Genomic DNA, 13,888 nt, shown 5'->3' with positions numbered 1-13,888 from the left:
ATCAAACTTTACAACTCTTCAAGCCAATAGTCATTAGACTGGCCCTTCGACTTATTTTACCCTGTTTCATGCAGCAGTAATACAGTATAGATAGAGTTTTATATGCTGGAGCATGGTGCACATATGTTTATATATTTTATTTCTGTTTATGTATTTTATTTCTTGTTTTATCTTATATTTCTATTTATTTCTGTTTTTCTTATTCCTATTTATTCCTATTTTCTTGTTATCTTGTATCTTGTTAGTTTTTCTTTACTAGAGTGTGAGTGTCTGTAATAGGATCCTATTTCCCCTCAGGGATTAATAAAGTATTTCTGATTCTGAACAATCCAGTTAGTACAATACTAAATGTTTGAAATACTTCATTATAGAGACCCACTATATGATTTTTTTTTCCTTTTTGTGATACTGTTGATTCTTCTGCGGCTTCTCATTTACTAATTCTTTCACTAAATTGCCCACTCTTATATTCTTGTGTGTTCCAGGTATTCTTAAGTACTCTTGGTTGGGGTTTTTTCCCTTCGGCATATTTATATCCTTTGTGTTAGTGTCCTATCAAGTTAAATTCTTCATGCGAGCAAATTTACGTTGCTAATAACAATAATAAAATAAAACCTCAACCAGTCCCCTTTGCTCCTTCTAATATTAACCCCCGTTTGCTTTTCCTCTGCAGGCGGCGCAAAAGTCCCCAGTTTTGGAGACGGATACTACACAGGTGTTGGGAAGGAGTCCAGGGCCCAAACCCTTCAGAATGGTGAGTCGACACTAGGTGGCGCCAGCTGCCTTCATAAACCACTGGCATTCATACTCGCTTTGTACCCAGTGAGCGCACAAAGTAGCAAGAAGACCCTGCAAATGAAAATCATCCCCTTTATCACAGATGGCGTTTCCGATTCTCACAGTTTACCAATCTGTCTGTAGCCCATCTCCTTCCCGTGAGAAGGCACTCTTCCTTTAAACCTGTTTGGGTTTTGTACCGCATCTCATTCTCTGGAGTTTGTGACATTTGTGTTTGTGGGAACTTTTTTACCATTAGGATCATTGTAGATGTCAAAATCACTTCCATTGTTTTTGTAAGATTATTTACAATTTGGCAATTTTTGGAGAGAGAGAGAGCTGTGGGGGGGGGGGCCCCACATGGTTCAGCCTCTTTGTTTCCTTGTAGTGAGACTATAGATCTCCTCTTTTTTAATGGAATCCTCAGACCTACTATCAGTCATTCATATGAGCTGTGATACCTGCATTTTAACATACATGTTGGTAATCTGAAAGATACCAGAGACAAAGGGTTTTTAGAATTGTTGGAATGTATGGCTTTTAAACAGAATCTTAACCTACCGACTCACAAACATGGACACACCTTGGATTTAAATATGTCAATGTCATATGGTCTTAACATCAGTATATCTATATGTCACTGGTCTGGCTCTGTCTGACCACCCCTGTGTGTTTTTAATAGTTTTGATCATTCTCTGCCAGTTACCACAGAACATATTGTTGAAAAATGCTGCATTAGCCCAGAAGTATCCACAATGCTCAAATCAAATTTGCAACCTACAAAAATAACGTCTCACCGTCACCATGTGTAACTTTGTTAATGATTTTAACCATAAAATTAAAGCAGTGCTTGATGTAGTCACTCCAATTAAAATCAGGAAAATAACCATAAAGGCTGCCCCATGGAAAAATAGTCAAACCATGGAACTAAAAAGAGACTGCGGAATTGCTCAGGGCAGATGATGAAAAACAAAATTGCTAGTACATCACAATTTTTTCACTGAAAATCTTTAAAAAAGGCAATTCAAACCTCACGGCAAGCATATTTCTCAAACCTGATAAAACCATACATCCACAATCCCAGACTGATTTTTTAGTACAATAGATTCTCTATTGATTGGACATATTGACACGGACAGCTCAGGATGGATGGTTTGGAGACAAAGCAAGACAGGCGAGATTGAGATGGCTTGGACATGTGTGGAGAAGAGATGCTGGGTATATTGGAAGAAGGATGCTGAATTGCGTTAACACAACATCTATTGCACACTGTCCGTCTTGGGAGAGAGATCCCTCCTCTGTTGCTCTCCTAGAGGTTTCTTCCTATTTTTTTTCTCCCTGTTAAAGGTTTTTTTTTTTTTTTAGGGAGTTGTTTCTTATCCGATGAGAGGGTCTAAGGACAGGATGTTGTGTTGCTGATAAGCCCACTGAGGCAAATTTGTGATATTGAGCTGTACAAGTAAAATTGATTTGATTTGAATATGGAGCTGCCAGGGAAGAGGAAAAGAGTAAGGCCAAAGAGGAGGTTTATGGATGTGGTGAGGGAGGACATGCAGGTGGCTAGTATGACAGAGGAAGATGCAGAGGACAGGAAGAGATGGAAATGGATGATCCGCTGTGGCGACCCCTAACGGGAGCAGCCAAAAGTAATAGTAGTAGATTCTCTAGTAAATACTACACCTAACTACAATATCGAGCTTCCAGGCTCTAAAGGTGAAGAGTTTGCTGGCTATTTCAGGAAGAAAATAACAAACATTAGATATGGTATCTGCAAGCAGAACAAACACATTGCACTTTTGCTTATGTCCTCTGTACAGAGTGATGTCAAGTTGAAATTTTTTAACTTAGTTTATGCTGAAACTCTCGGGGAAATAGTAACAGAACTGAAGCCCTCTATGTGTTCCCTTGATCCAATGCCTTCCTTCCTTTTTAAAACTATTTCTAATTCTGTATCAGAAGACATCCTTGCCATGATAAATTACTCCCTACAGCTTGTTTTCCCCACCGGTTTTAAAACTGCGCTTGTAAAACCTCTTTTGAAGAAAGGGGACCTGGATATTTTAACACCCAGCAATTTTAGACCGATTTTGAATCGCCTGTTTTTAAGCAAAATTTCAGAGAAATTAGTTTTTAATCAGCCAAGTAACTGTTTAAACTCAGACACTAAATTAGAAATGTTTCAATCAGGTTTTAGGACACATCACAGCCCTGTTAAAATTAATGAACAATATCAGAACAAACCTTGACAGCAACAAGCTTTCAGTTGTAGTGCTACTTTGACCTGAGTGCTGCTTTTGATACTGTGGACCACCAGATTTTTTTAGATCGATTAAGTGAGCATGTCGGCCTGTCTGGATTTTTTTTTAACTGGTTTATCTCATCTCTTTGGAGGAGTGGTCATCTATAGATATTAAAAAAAAATTCTTGCGCAAAGACCACGAGGTTAACTGTGGGCAAGGCTCAGCGTTTTCGGTTTTTACCGATTTTCACCAAAAAATACCCAGATTTTTAAACTGATTTTCACCTGGATTTTATGTTTCCACGGATCCAAAAGTTGTTCGTGTGAGGTTATGTAACGGTGTCCTCTTGTGGCGAAATTCAGCATGCTAGGTGGCTTTGAAAAATAAAACCCGAAAACGCTGAGCTTTAACTGTGGGGTACCACAAGGATCAATTTTAGGACATTTACTTTTTAATCTGTACATGATATCCCTGGGCAGTGTCATTAGGAGGCACAGCATCTCTTTCCACAGCTATGCTGATGACACTCAGTTCTATGTGGCCGTGTCACCTGATAACACTGGACTGGACCCCCCCCCCCCTTTTCTTCCCAAATGTATTTGGCCAATTACCCCATTCTTCTGAGCCATCTCAGTCGCTACTCCACCTCCTCTGCTGATCCGGGGAGGGCTGCAGACTGCCACATGCCTCCTCCAATGCATGTGGAGTTGACAGCTGCTTCTTTTCACCTGAAAGTGAGGAGTTTTACCTTGGGGACGTAGTGCATGGGGGGATCATGCTGTTCCCCTTCCCCCCTGAACAGGCGTGTCCCGATTGACCAGAGGAGGTACTAGTGCAGCGACCAGGACAATCCGGCTTCCTACCCGCAGACACGGCCATTTGTGTCTGTAGGGATGCTTGACAAAGTCAAAGGTAACATGGGGATTTGAACCGGTGATCCCTGTGTTGCTAGGCAACAGAATAGACCGCTACTCTTCCCGGACACCCATATAAATAAAGTTTGATTGATTGATTGATGGTGGCGCAGTGGTTAGAGCAGTCGCCTCACAGCAAGGAGGTCCTGGGTTTGAGCCCCGGGGTAGGCCAATCTTGGGGGTCGTCCCGGGTCGTCCTCTGTGTGGAGTTTGCATGTTCTCTCCGTGTCTGCGTGGGTTTCCTCTGGGTGCTCCGGTTTCCTCCCACAGTCCAAAGACATGTAGGTCAGATGAATTGGCCGTACTAAATTGTCACTAGGTGTGAATGTGTCGGCCCTGTGATGGCCTGGCAGCCTGCCCAGGGTGTCTCCCTGCCTGCTGCCCAATGACTGCTGGGATAGGCTCCAGCATCCCCATGACCCTGAGTAGGATAAGTGGTTTGGATAATGGATGGATGGATGATTGATTGATAGGTGGGACACATAGGCATGAGCTGGATGTGGGCCCAGGACACTGTGAGTGTGATCAGACCAAGTCCACATGGTAGAAGTTTTTGCCTGGAATCATTTTAATTCTCATAAAACTACAGGAGCTTGTCTGTGGTTTTCGATGCGGACACATATTGACAACTTGAATAAACAGCGTTGATTCACTGAGGCCCAGCAGGCAGAGGAAACAAACCAAGTTGAGCTATAAGATGTTTAGTACCTGTCATACAAAGTGACAAACTGTGCTGATGATGTCTTTTGGTGGGAACCAGGGGGGAAGGGAAGGTACACAACTTTATGGACTCACCGAGCCGTCAGACGGCGCATCAGACGCTGACTAATGGGAGTGGGTTGGGACTGCAGAGGAATGTAGATGCAGGTGTGTGTGTGTGTGTGTATTTGTGTAGATTAGCAGATCTGGGAATAGTTTGTCACGCTCTGTCTGTTTGTGTTTGTGTCTGTGTGTGGCTTCATGGTTTGGGAAATAATTTTGTCATGCTCTGCATGTGTGGGCTCGTGAGTGTGTGAGGGAGAGGGAGGCTTTAAATGAGGAAGTAGTCTTGTGTGTGTTAATATCTGTAACTGCATGGATCAGGAAGTGGTTTCATTATGCTTCATATATATATATGTGTGTGTGTGTGTGTGTGTGTGTGAGACTGCATGTCTCACTGTGTGACTTTGATGAGGAAATTGCTTTATTATGTTGTTTGTGTTTCTGTATGTGTGACTGCATATATCAGTAAATTGCTTCATCATGGTGTGTGTGTGTGTGTGTGTGTGTGTGTGTGTGTGTGTGTGTGTGTGTGTGTGTGTGTGTGTGTGTGTGTGTGTGTGTGTGTGTGTGTGTGTGTGTGTGTGTGTGTGTGTTTCAATTTGTGCAGGCATGGCTCTGTCATGCTGACTGTGGGATTGTCTGCGGGGAGATTTATGGCCGTCTGTGTATCTGAGAACAAGAGCGGTGCTGTGAGGAGGAGAGCTGTTTCAAGAAACTTCCGTAGCATCTGTCCAGCCCTCCTCCGTCTCAGCCGCTGATTCATGCCTGGAAGCAGCCATCCCCCTCCATGCCGTCCCATCTCCTCCAAGAGTCTCTAACGCCACTGTGCGCTACACTCTCATCCCCCCTGGCTCTGTACCATATGTTATGAGTAAAGCTGGGCACTCACTGCGAGGCTTTTTAAAACCCTAACTGGTTTTGAAATGCACTGCATCGCTCCTGTAATGACGGTTACATCATCACAGACTTCCTGGTTGTTTGTTTCGCGGTCATTAATGTGCTTATACCGAGTGAGCAGGTGGCGACTAAGGGGGCTCTCGTACTTTACAATCTGAGATTATCCTCCTGATTCCTGACAAGTCGCTGACCTCTAGTCTCACAGGAGCTCGCGCAGTCCAGCGTTACGCCGGTCAAACCGATGATGAAGGGCAACCACGCTGGACTCGATGCAGTGAAAAAGAGAGTAAATAGAGGTGAATTTAAGGAAAAAAAAAATCACAAATCATCATCTCATCTCATCTCATCTCATCTCATCATCAGCCGCTTCTCCGGGGTCAGGTCGCGGTGGCAGCAACCTAAGTAGGGCACCCCAGACGTCCCTCTCCCCAGCAACGCCGTCCAGCTCCTCCTGGGGGATCCCAAGCCATTCCCAGGCCAGATTGGATATGTAGTCCCTCCAGCAAGTTCTGGGTCTACCCTGGGGTCTCCTTCCAGTTGGCTGTTCCTGGTAAACCTCCAAAGGGAGGCGGTTTACCGGGCACGGCCAACTGGAATAATTGATAATTGGTAGTAAATCCTTATTGTTGCATGTGGCATTTTTCATATCCCGCTCGCCTCATTGTGAGCTCATTGGCTGTGGGCAGTCAGTACTCTGGGAACGTATCGCTGATCCCCGCACACTACAGGATGATGCTCAGGACTCGTTTGGTCTTCAATATCAAACATGTCTGCTCATAACACCGTCGGCCCAGAGCCGTCTGAGGTAATCAGGGTGGTTCAGAGTGAATATGCAAACACACGGTGAAACACATATCCCTCACAGTAGCAGAAAACCTTCCTCTCCTCCGACATCAAACCCGGGTTTCTTGGTGGATGCTGACCCAGTTACTTCAGACGCTCACATCAGCTCCTGCACACTGCTTAATGCTACGTTGCATCAAGGAGTCCCGGTTTGTTTTGTAGCCCGACTCTGATGCGGCTTCATTTTTTTTCAAGCTGTATCAGATCGTCTATATATATTTGAGGGGAATGGTTCCCTCCCAGACCGTGGCACAGGTGTCATTAAAATGAAAAGAAGCAAACTTTTTTCCTCTTTTCGTTTCGCCCTTCCTTGTCAGAGCTGTAATTACGGCCACTGCACCACCCGCCACACTGAGCCACGGCTCTGCTAATGCTGTGGGACTAACAGGAAATGAAACTTTAACTTTCTGCTCTTCACAACAGCCAGATTATCACCTCCAAATAAGATTAGAGTAGATGCAACAGCACTGATCCCTTTGGGGGAAAATCCAATACTTCTGGCTGCCGACAGTGTAGGATAATGCCAAGAGAAAGCACAATATAACTGAACTAGACCAGAGGGAGACGTTAAACTTAAGTAGACAAACCCATCAGTTCTTGAAACATCCATCCGCCCATCCATTATCCAAACTGCTTATCCTGCTCTCAGGGTTGCGGGGATGCTGGAGCCTATCCCAGCAGTCATTGGGCAGCAGGCGGGGAGACACCCTGGACAGGCCACCAGTCCATCACAGGGCCCACACACACACACACACACACATACACACACATTTACACCAAGGGGCAATTGAGTATGGCCAATTTTCACCTGACCTACATGTCTTTGGACTGTGGGAGGAAACCGGAGTACCCGGAGGAAACCCACGTGGACACGGGGAGGACATGCACACTCCACACAGATGACGACCCCCAAGATTGGACTACCTCGGGACTTGAACCCAGAACCTTGTTGCACTGAGGCGACAGGGCTAACCACTGCGCCACCGTGCTGCTTCTTGAAACATGTTGATAACAAAACTTTCAATGAGAAAGATGATGAGGGCAAAGGAGGAATTAACAGCAGCATGGCAGTTGGTTTCTTGCCCAAGTGGCTTCCAGGGTTGGCAAATCAGCAATCCACTATCAAAATGTTAAGCACATGTGGGCTGGGCTGGAAATTTCTTTCCATGGTTGTGACATTCCAGTTATTCAGCTAACCATCTGAGACGGGCGTTCGCTGCAGGAGTTTCTAACCGGGGTCTCCATAAAGAAGGTTTGCCAAGTGAGTCACAACTGAGAGCAACGCACAACTTCAGAGGATTATGTAACTATCATGACTGGGCAGCAGGGTGGTCCCAGCGGTCAGAGAAGTTGCCTTTTGACCCTGGGTGACCCTGGTTTGACCCTTATCACCACTCCCCAACCCCATGACACCCCCCCCCCCCCGCCGATACGTCTGCCCGAGCCTTCATGAGCAGGACGCCGAATCCCCGCCAGCTTTCGTGGCCTACCCTGCGCCCTGACCTCCTTGTGGAAGGCTGGCAGGTGAACTGGCAAATGTCTCCCTTGGAGATCAGATGATTAAGGGTGTTCTGTGTAATATTACTGCTTTCTTGAAGGATCATACGACTTGTAAATATCAGCAGCTGTTGCTGAATGCTGGTGATTGAAACAAGTAAGCAACTCACACAAATGTACAGAACCCCGTTCCCTGGGCTTCTGCATTCAAAACGACAGGAGTCGAGTTGGCAGAGTGCTTTTGTTGTTGCTTGGTGCCCTGCGTCCCAAAGACAGGGCTCACACTCGGCAAACCATACAGCAATAACAGCAAACTGGTATCGATCTAAGCATTAGAAAATGGCAGATGTCAGTAAATGTGTATATCTGTTAACTTTCTCTTTGAGCTTGGTTGCCTTGCATACAACAGGAAAGGCCAGTCCATGTGAATATAAATAGTAAGTGGACTGCGTTTATATCGCGCTTTTCTAGTCTACTGGCCATTCAGGCACCACCCTGCTCATTAGGAGCAGTTAGCAGTTTAGTGTCTTGCTCAAGGACACTTCGACACGCTCTCTGGAGGAGCCGGGGATCGAACCAGCAACCTTGCGATTACTAGATGACCCGCTGTACCTCCTGAGCCATGCCACCCCCTATATTTTGATTCTATTCTAAAGAGAAAAAAAAGGAAAAAAACGGCGGCACGATGGCCCAGTGGTTAGCACTGTTGCCTGTTGCTTCACAGCAAGAAGGTCCTATGTTCAAACCCCAGGCCATCTCAGGGCCTTTCTGTGATGGTTTCCTCCCATCATCAAAAAGACATGCATGTTGGGGTTAATGCTCCTGTCTGTGCCCCTGAGCAAGGCAGTGGAAGGAAGAACTGCAGTTTGGTCCCCGGGTGCTGCAGCTGCCCACTGCTCCTATAGCTACACAGCTGCATGGGTTAAATGCAGAGAATGAATGTCGTTGTATGTATGCACAATGACAAATAAGGTGTATTCTATTCTGTTTTGATTAGTGTAATTATGCATATCGATGAATGTTAGATGCCTGCATTTTAGTAGAAATGACGCATTGTGCCTTTAACATTCAAAATCAGAAGTGTTGTTTGCATCCAACTTTCAAATACATTTCAAGATGATAATTAAATGTTGGGGGATAAAAATCATGGGAATTAAGGTGCATTTCATCAAATCTATTTGCGTGAGTAAAACCCAGAAAATAGGCTTGTGTGTCCCACATCACATGTCCACACTTGGCACTCATGGGAATATCAAGAACTGATTCATGTCGGGCAGGTTTTTATTAATGGCCTCATTTAATGGAGTCTTAAGACGAAGACAAAATGCACCGGGCAGTGTTCCAGCTGGGTGAATTATCCCTTGATAAACTGGTGTATCACACTGCAGTTTCCCCGTCTACTATTACGTTTATGTTTTTTCGTATATCAGACGATGGAAAGTTTTCATCATCTCCTCTGTCCACTTGTATATTTTGCCCTCCATCATTGCGCATGTGAAGTTAAGGTTCAGAAACGACTGATCAGGTGATCCAAATTCTGTTCGCGTATTTTTTAACCTGAAAATACAATTCCATTGTGATTCATTGAATAAAAAGATTCTCCCCCTCAAGGGGTGGCACAGTGGTTAGCGCGGTCGCCCTACAGCAAGAAGGTCCTGGGTTCGAACCCTGGGGTAGTCCAACCTTGGGGGTTGTCCTGGGTCGCCCACTGTGTGGAGTTTGCATGTTCTCCCCGTGTCTGCGTGGGTTTCCTCCGGGTGCTCTGGTTTCCTCCCACAGTCCAAAGACATGTAGGTCAGGTGAATCAGCCATACTAAATTGTCCCTAGGTATGAATGTGTCAGCCCTGTGCTGGACAGGCGGCCTGTCCAGGGTGTCTGCCTGCCTACCCCCAAATGACTGCTAGGATAGGCTCCAGCATCCCCATGATCCCGATTGGGATGAGCGGCTTGGATAGTGCATGGATGGATCCCCCTCAAGCAAGTGTCAAGTCAAGTCAATTCTATTTGTATAGCCCAGTATCACAAATTACAAATTTGCCTCAAGGGGTTTTACAGCAACACAACATCCTGTCTTTATACCCTCACATTGGAAAAGAAACAACTCCCTAAAAAATTAAAAAAAAGTGTAAAGCTTTTATGCAATTTGTTTATTTAACATATTTTTGGAGTTTTTCACCTTTATTAGATAGTGATAGTAGAGAGAGACAGGACAGGCAGGGGAGCAAGGGGGGATGACATGCAGCAAAGGACATGCACTGCGGTAAGGACTCAGCCTTATGTGGTACACACTCTACCAGGTGAGCCACTGGGGTGCCTCCTGATTGATGGATTGATTGATTGATAGATAGATGGATGGATTGATTATTTTATTAGCCACATGACCAAGGCCAGTGGAATTGTTTTTGTACACTTTACACTCTGCAGCACAATACATACATGGACAACAACAGACACTCCATATATTATCAGGAAAAATACAGTTACACAATAACAGAAATAAACATATCAGGCATAAGTGATGAATGGTGGTATTTATGTCAATGGTGTGTGAGGAGCGGACTATGCAAATTTTGGTGATTTTAGTCAACATTTGCCATTTCCCTCAAGCACTTTTCATTCGAAATTAACAAAAGTTGCGTAAAATGGAAACACAATCTAGATGTCCAGGTAGCATAGCGGTCTGTTCCATTGCCTACCAACACGGGGATCGCCAGTTCGAATTCCCGCATTGCCTCCGGCTTGGTCAGGCATCCCTACAGACACAATTGGCCGTGTCTGCGGGTGGGAAGCCAGATGTGGGTATGTGTCCTGGTTGCTGCACCAGCGCCTCCTCTGGTCAGTCAGGGCATCTGTTTCAGTGTGGAAGGGGAACTGGGGGGGGAATAGTGTGATCCCCCCACACGCTACATCCCCCTGGTGAAACTCCTCACTGTCAGGTGAAAAGAAGCGGCTGGCGACTCCACATGTACCAGAGGAGACGTGGTAGTGTGCAGCCCTCCCCGGATCAGCAGAGGAGGTGGAGCAGTGACCGGGATGGCTCGGAAGAGTGGGGTAATTGGCCGAATACAATTGGGGAGAAAAAGGGGGATTACAAAATTTGTATAAAATGGAAACGTGGTTACCACTGAATTACTCATGGGGTTTATAGGAGGTGGAGGGAGGAGAGTATCCGCAGTGCTGATGTTGACATCTGGTGTTGCCTGTTCCAAACACTGTTACACAAAACACGACAAGGTTTATGAGATGACCTCAGCTCTTTGGTAAAGTCAGGCTTTACGTGCCCAGTCGCTATACCGTTTAATAGGTCGGAGACATCTGTTTGTATGTACTGAAGTGCTTCCATGCTGAGCTCATCAGCCAAGACACAGGTCGGAAACCCTCCACCACACCTGCAGACCTGCTGATGTAATGACAGACCCAGCTCATGGTTCCTTTTGATCTCCCTGTTCGACTTTGCCGACTCCCCCGCCGATCATTAGATTTGAACTTGTTTGTCCTATGTGTGGGTGTGTCGTGTTGTGTTTATGTGTACATATGCCGTGTTTGTGTGTGTATGCATGTGTGTGTCTTACTGTTACGCTCATGTGAACTCACTTGTGTACATGACTGTGCACACGTGTGTAATGATGCGGTTGCACGAGTCTCCAGGGAAAAACTTGAGTTATTATGTACCGATACGTGTTTGCAGGTGGAACCCTGTCAGTAACAAGGTGGTCACCTCTTGAGGTTTTGATTGTCGGTTTCTGATTCATATTTCCTCCATAAGAACAGAATAGAATAGAACTTTTTTTTTGTCATTGTACAAGTACAGCGAAATTTGAAAGTGCAGATCTTATCAGTGCAAAGTGCAAAGATGAGTATAAGCCCGCTCTGGTCACATGCGGCTGACATGTTTTGGCCAGAAGCCCTCCTCAGAGCACGAGCTGTACCGGAGAGAAAGGTCACCTCATCTCTGTGACAAACAGCAGGTTGCAGAAGGTGTGCAGCACCCAGACTCTCCACAACCCGCAGCTGGGAAAGTCAGCAGAAAGTCCACAACATCAGAACAACAAACAAATGTCTGCAAAGTGCATCATAAACGGCACCATCGTCTGCAAATCGAGTCAAGGGCATATCAGTAACGCACTCATAAGAGACTCTGTTGTTAGTCAACCTACAAGAGAAAGGTTTAAAACTGAAGCTATGCAACTGTGATCTAACACTGTGGCCCAGTGTTAAGCCTGTCTGTCCAGAACAGCTCGCCTTGGGGCAGGCGTTTTATAACATCACGCCCCCTGATGGAAGGTGTGCCGGGTTTGGCCACTGCAGGATCAAGACTGCCTGTTCAAATGGTGTTTATTTTTTTATTTTTTTCAATGTGCATCTTCCCACAGGGTCGTGTCGATAATTTTTTTTTTTTGAGTTGCAGTTAATGCACTGGCCATTGTAAGAAATGGGATTCCTGTGAGTTGATGTTTGAAGTATTTGCACTTACATGTACTATGGCATTGAGCACAACTTCCACATCTGAAGTTGCGTTTTAGTGATGGATAAATGGAGTGAGTGGGTTGCTGAAAAGGTTTTACCACATAGTCAAGGCTGTCTTTAGGAGGCTGTTTGCTGGTCTCGGGGAGCATTGGTTCAACATCCGCACAGAACGTGTCAGTTTCTCCTAAAGGATGCTCTTCATCTCTGCAGGGCAACAGCTGAACTCGGTTACAAAACAGAGCCGAGTATCATGATGTTTCTGGGCCTTTTCTAGCAGCAACACAGTTCTTGTCGTGGATTTAGGCAAAGGAAAGGCAGATGGCCTTGTCAATAACATATTCAGAGTAGCCTCTGTTGAGAAACTGTTCAAATACGTATACCAGTTATCATGGAAATGACATCAGGAGAAGAAAAGGTTTGGCACAGAGGAGTTATCTGCTGGACGCTGAGAATTTGGCAAGCAAGGCTTGTTTCTACACCAGTTGTATATCTTGCTCTCTTCATAGTACCCGCTGTCTCGTTCATATTTCTGAGTTTGTATCATTTGAGCTGGTTCATAAAAGTCTCAAGACAAGTGGCAGCCATCTTCTCTCCAATTTGGCTGAAATCAATTTTGTCTTTCCCACTATTTAGTCCTCAATGTTAGTTTTCTCTCGCTCTATGTTGCTCTCTTGCACTGTCTCTCTCTCACACTCTGTCTGTCTTTCTGTCTCACTCTCTGTCTCACTCTCTCTGGCCCTCACTCTGTCTCTCTCTCTCTCTATTGCTTCTTCTTAATTTCTGAAAAAGGGAAGTCTGTTTCTTTTGTTTTTACTGTGTATGGGGATTGTTGTGTTTCACTATGTATATGAGGATCTGTGTTAATATCGTTATCTTAATGTGGAGGAAAAATTGGACCATTAAAAACATGGTTAAAAGTCAAAGGTCTCTCTCTCTGTCTCTCTTTTGTCCCCCCCCCCCCTCTCTCTGTCTGTCTCTCATCTCTCATATCTGGATCTAATGAGGATGGTTAGTGAACTGTGTTCTTTCTTCTGCACATAAAAAGGGTTACGGCCATTGTTCCTGAGGTTTTCCAGTTGTGTAGGGATCCCTCCTGTTTTCCTCTTCCTGAGGTTCCTCCCATTTTTTCCTGATAAGTTTTTTTCTAGTGGAGTTTTTCCTCTTTCGAGTCGAGGGTCCAAGCATAGGGGCTGTCGGGTATTGCACTGATTGTAAAGCCCTTCAGGAACACTTTGTGATTTAGGGCTGTGCAAGTAAGTAAATAAATAATAATAATAATAATAATAATAAATAATATGATAATAAATAAATAATAAATAAACAACTTGCTTTAAAAGAGGTACGACAGATGAAAATTCTTCACTAGTCTGAATATGGTTTTCAAAACTTAAAGTAGCCGTCAAAATGTCTTTCAGTCGTTGGTCTATGAAAGAATAAGCCTCAGACCACCTCTGGAAAAGAGATGGAGTCATTGCAGAGGTGTGGACTTG

At 44.9% G+C, this 13,888-nt stretch overlaps 1 protein-coding gene across 1 annotated transcript in view; it reads left to right on the top strand.

Moving 5' to 3' along the window:
• Positions 1 to 13,888, top strand: part of LOC130125913 (transcription factor IIIB 90 kDa subunit-like) — a 130,165-nt gene that overhangs the window by 9,247 nt on the left and 107,030 nt on the right. The window contains exon 2 of the mRNA XM_056295259.1: positions 674 to 754. Within this exon, the coding sequence (XP_056151234.1) occupies positions 674 to 754 (81 nt within the window). The remainder of the gene's footprint in view (positions 1 to 673; positions 755 to 13,888) is intronic.

This window comes from Lampris incognitus, chromosome 16 (genome assembly GCF_029633865.1).
Source record: "Lampris incognitus isolate fLamInc1 chromosome 16, fLamInc1.hap2, whole genome shotgun sequence".
NCBI classification, from domain to species: Eukaryota; Metazoa; Chordata; class Actinopteri; order Lampriformes; family Lampridae; genus Lampris; species Lampris incognitus.
Note: the sequence above shows the minus strand (reverse complement) of the source record. Positions and strands in the feature narration are given on the sequence as shown.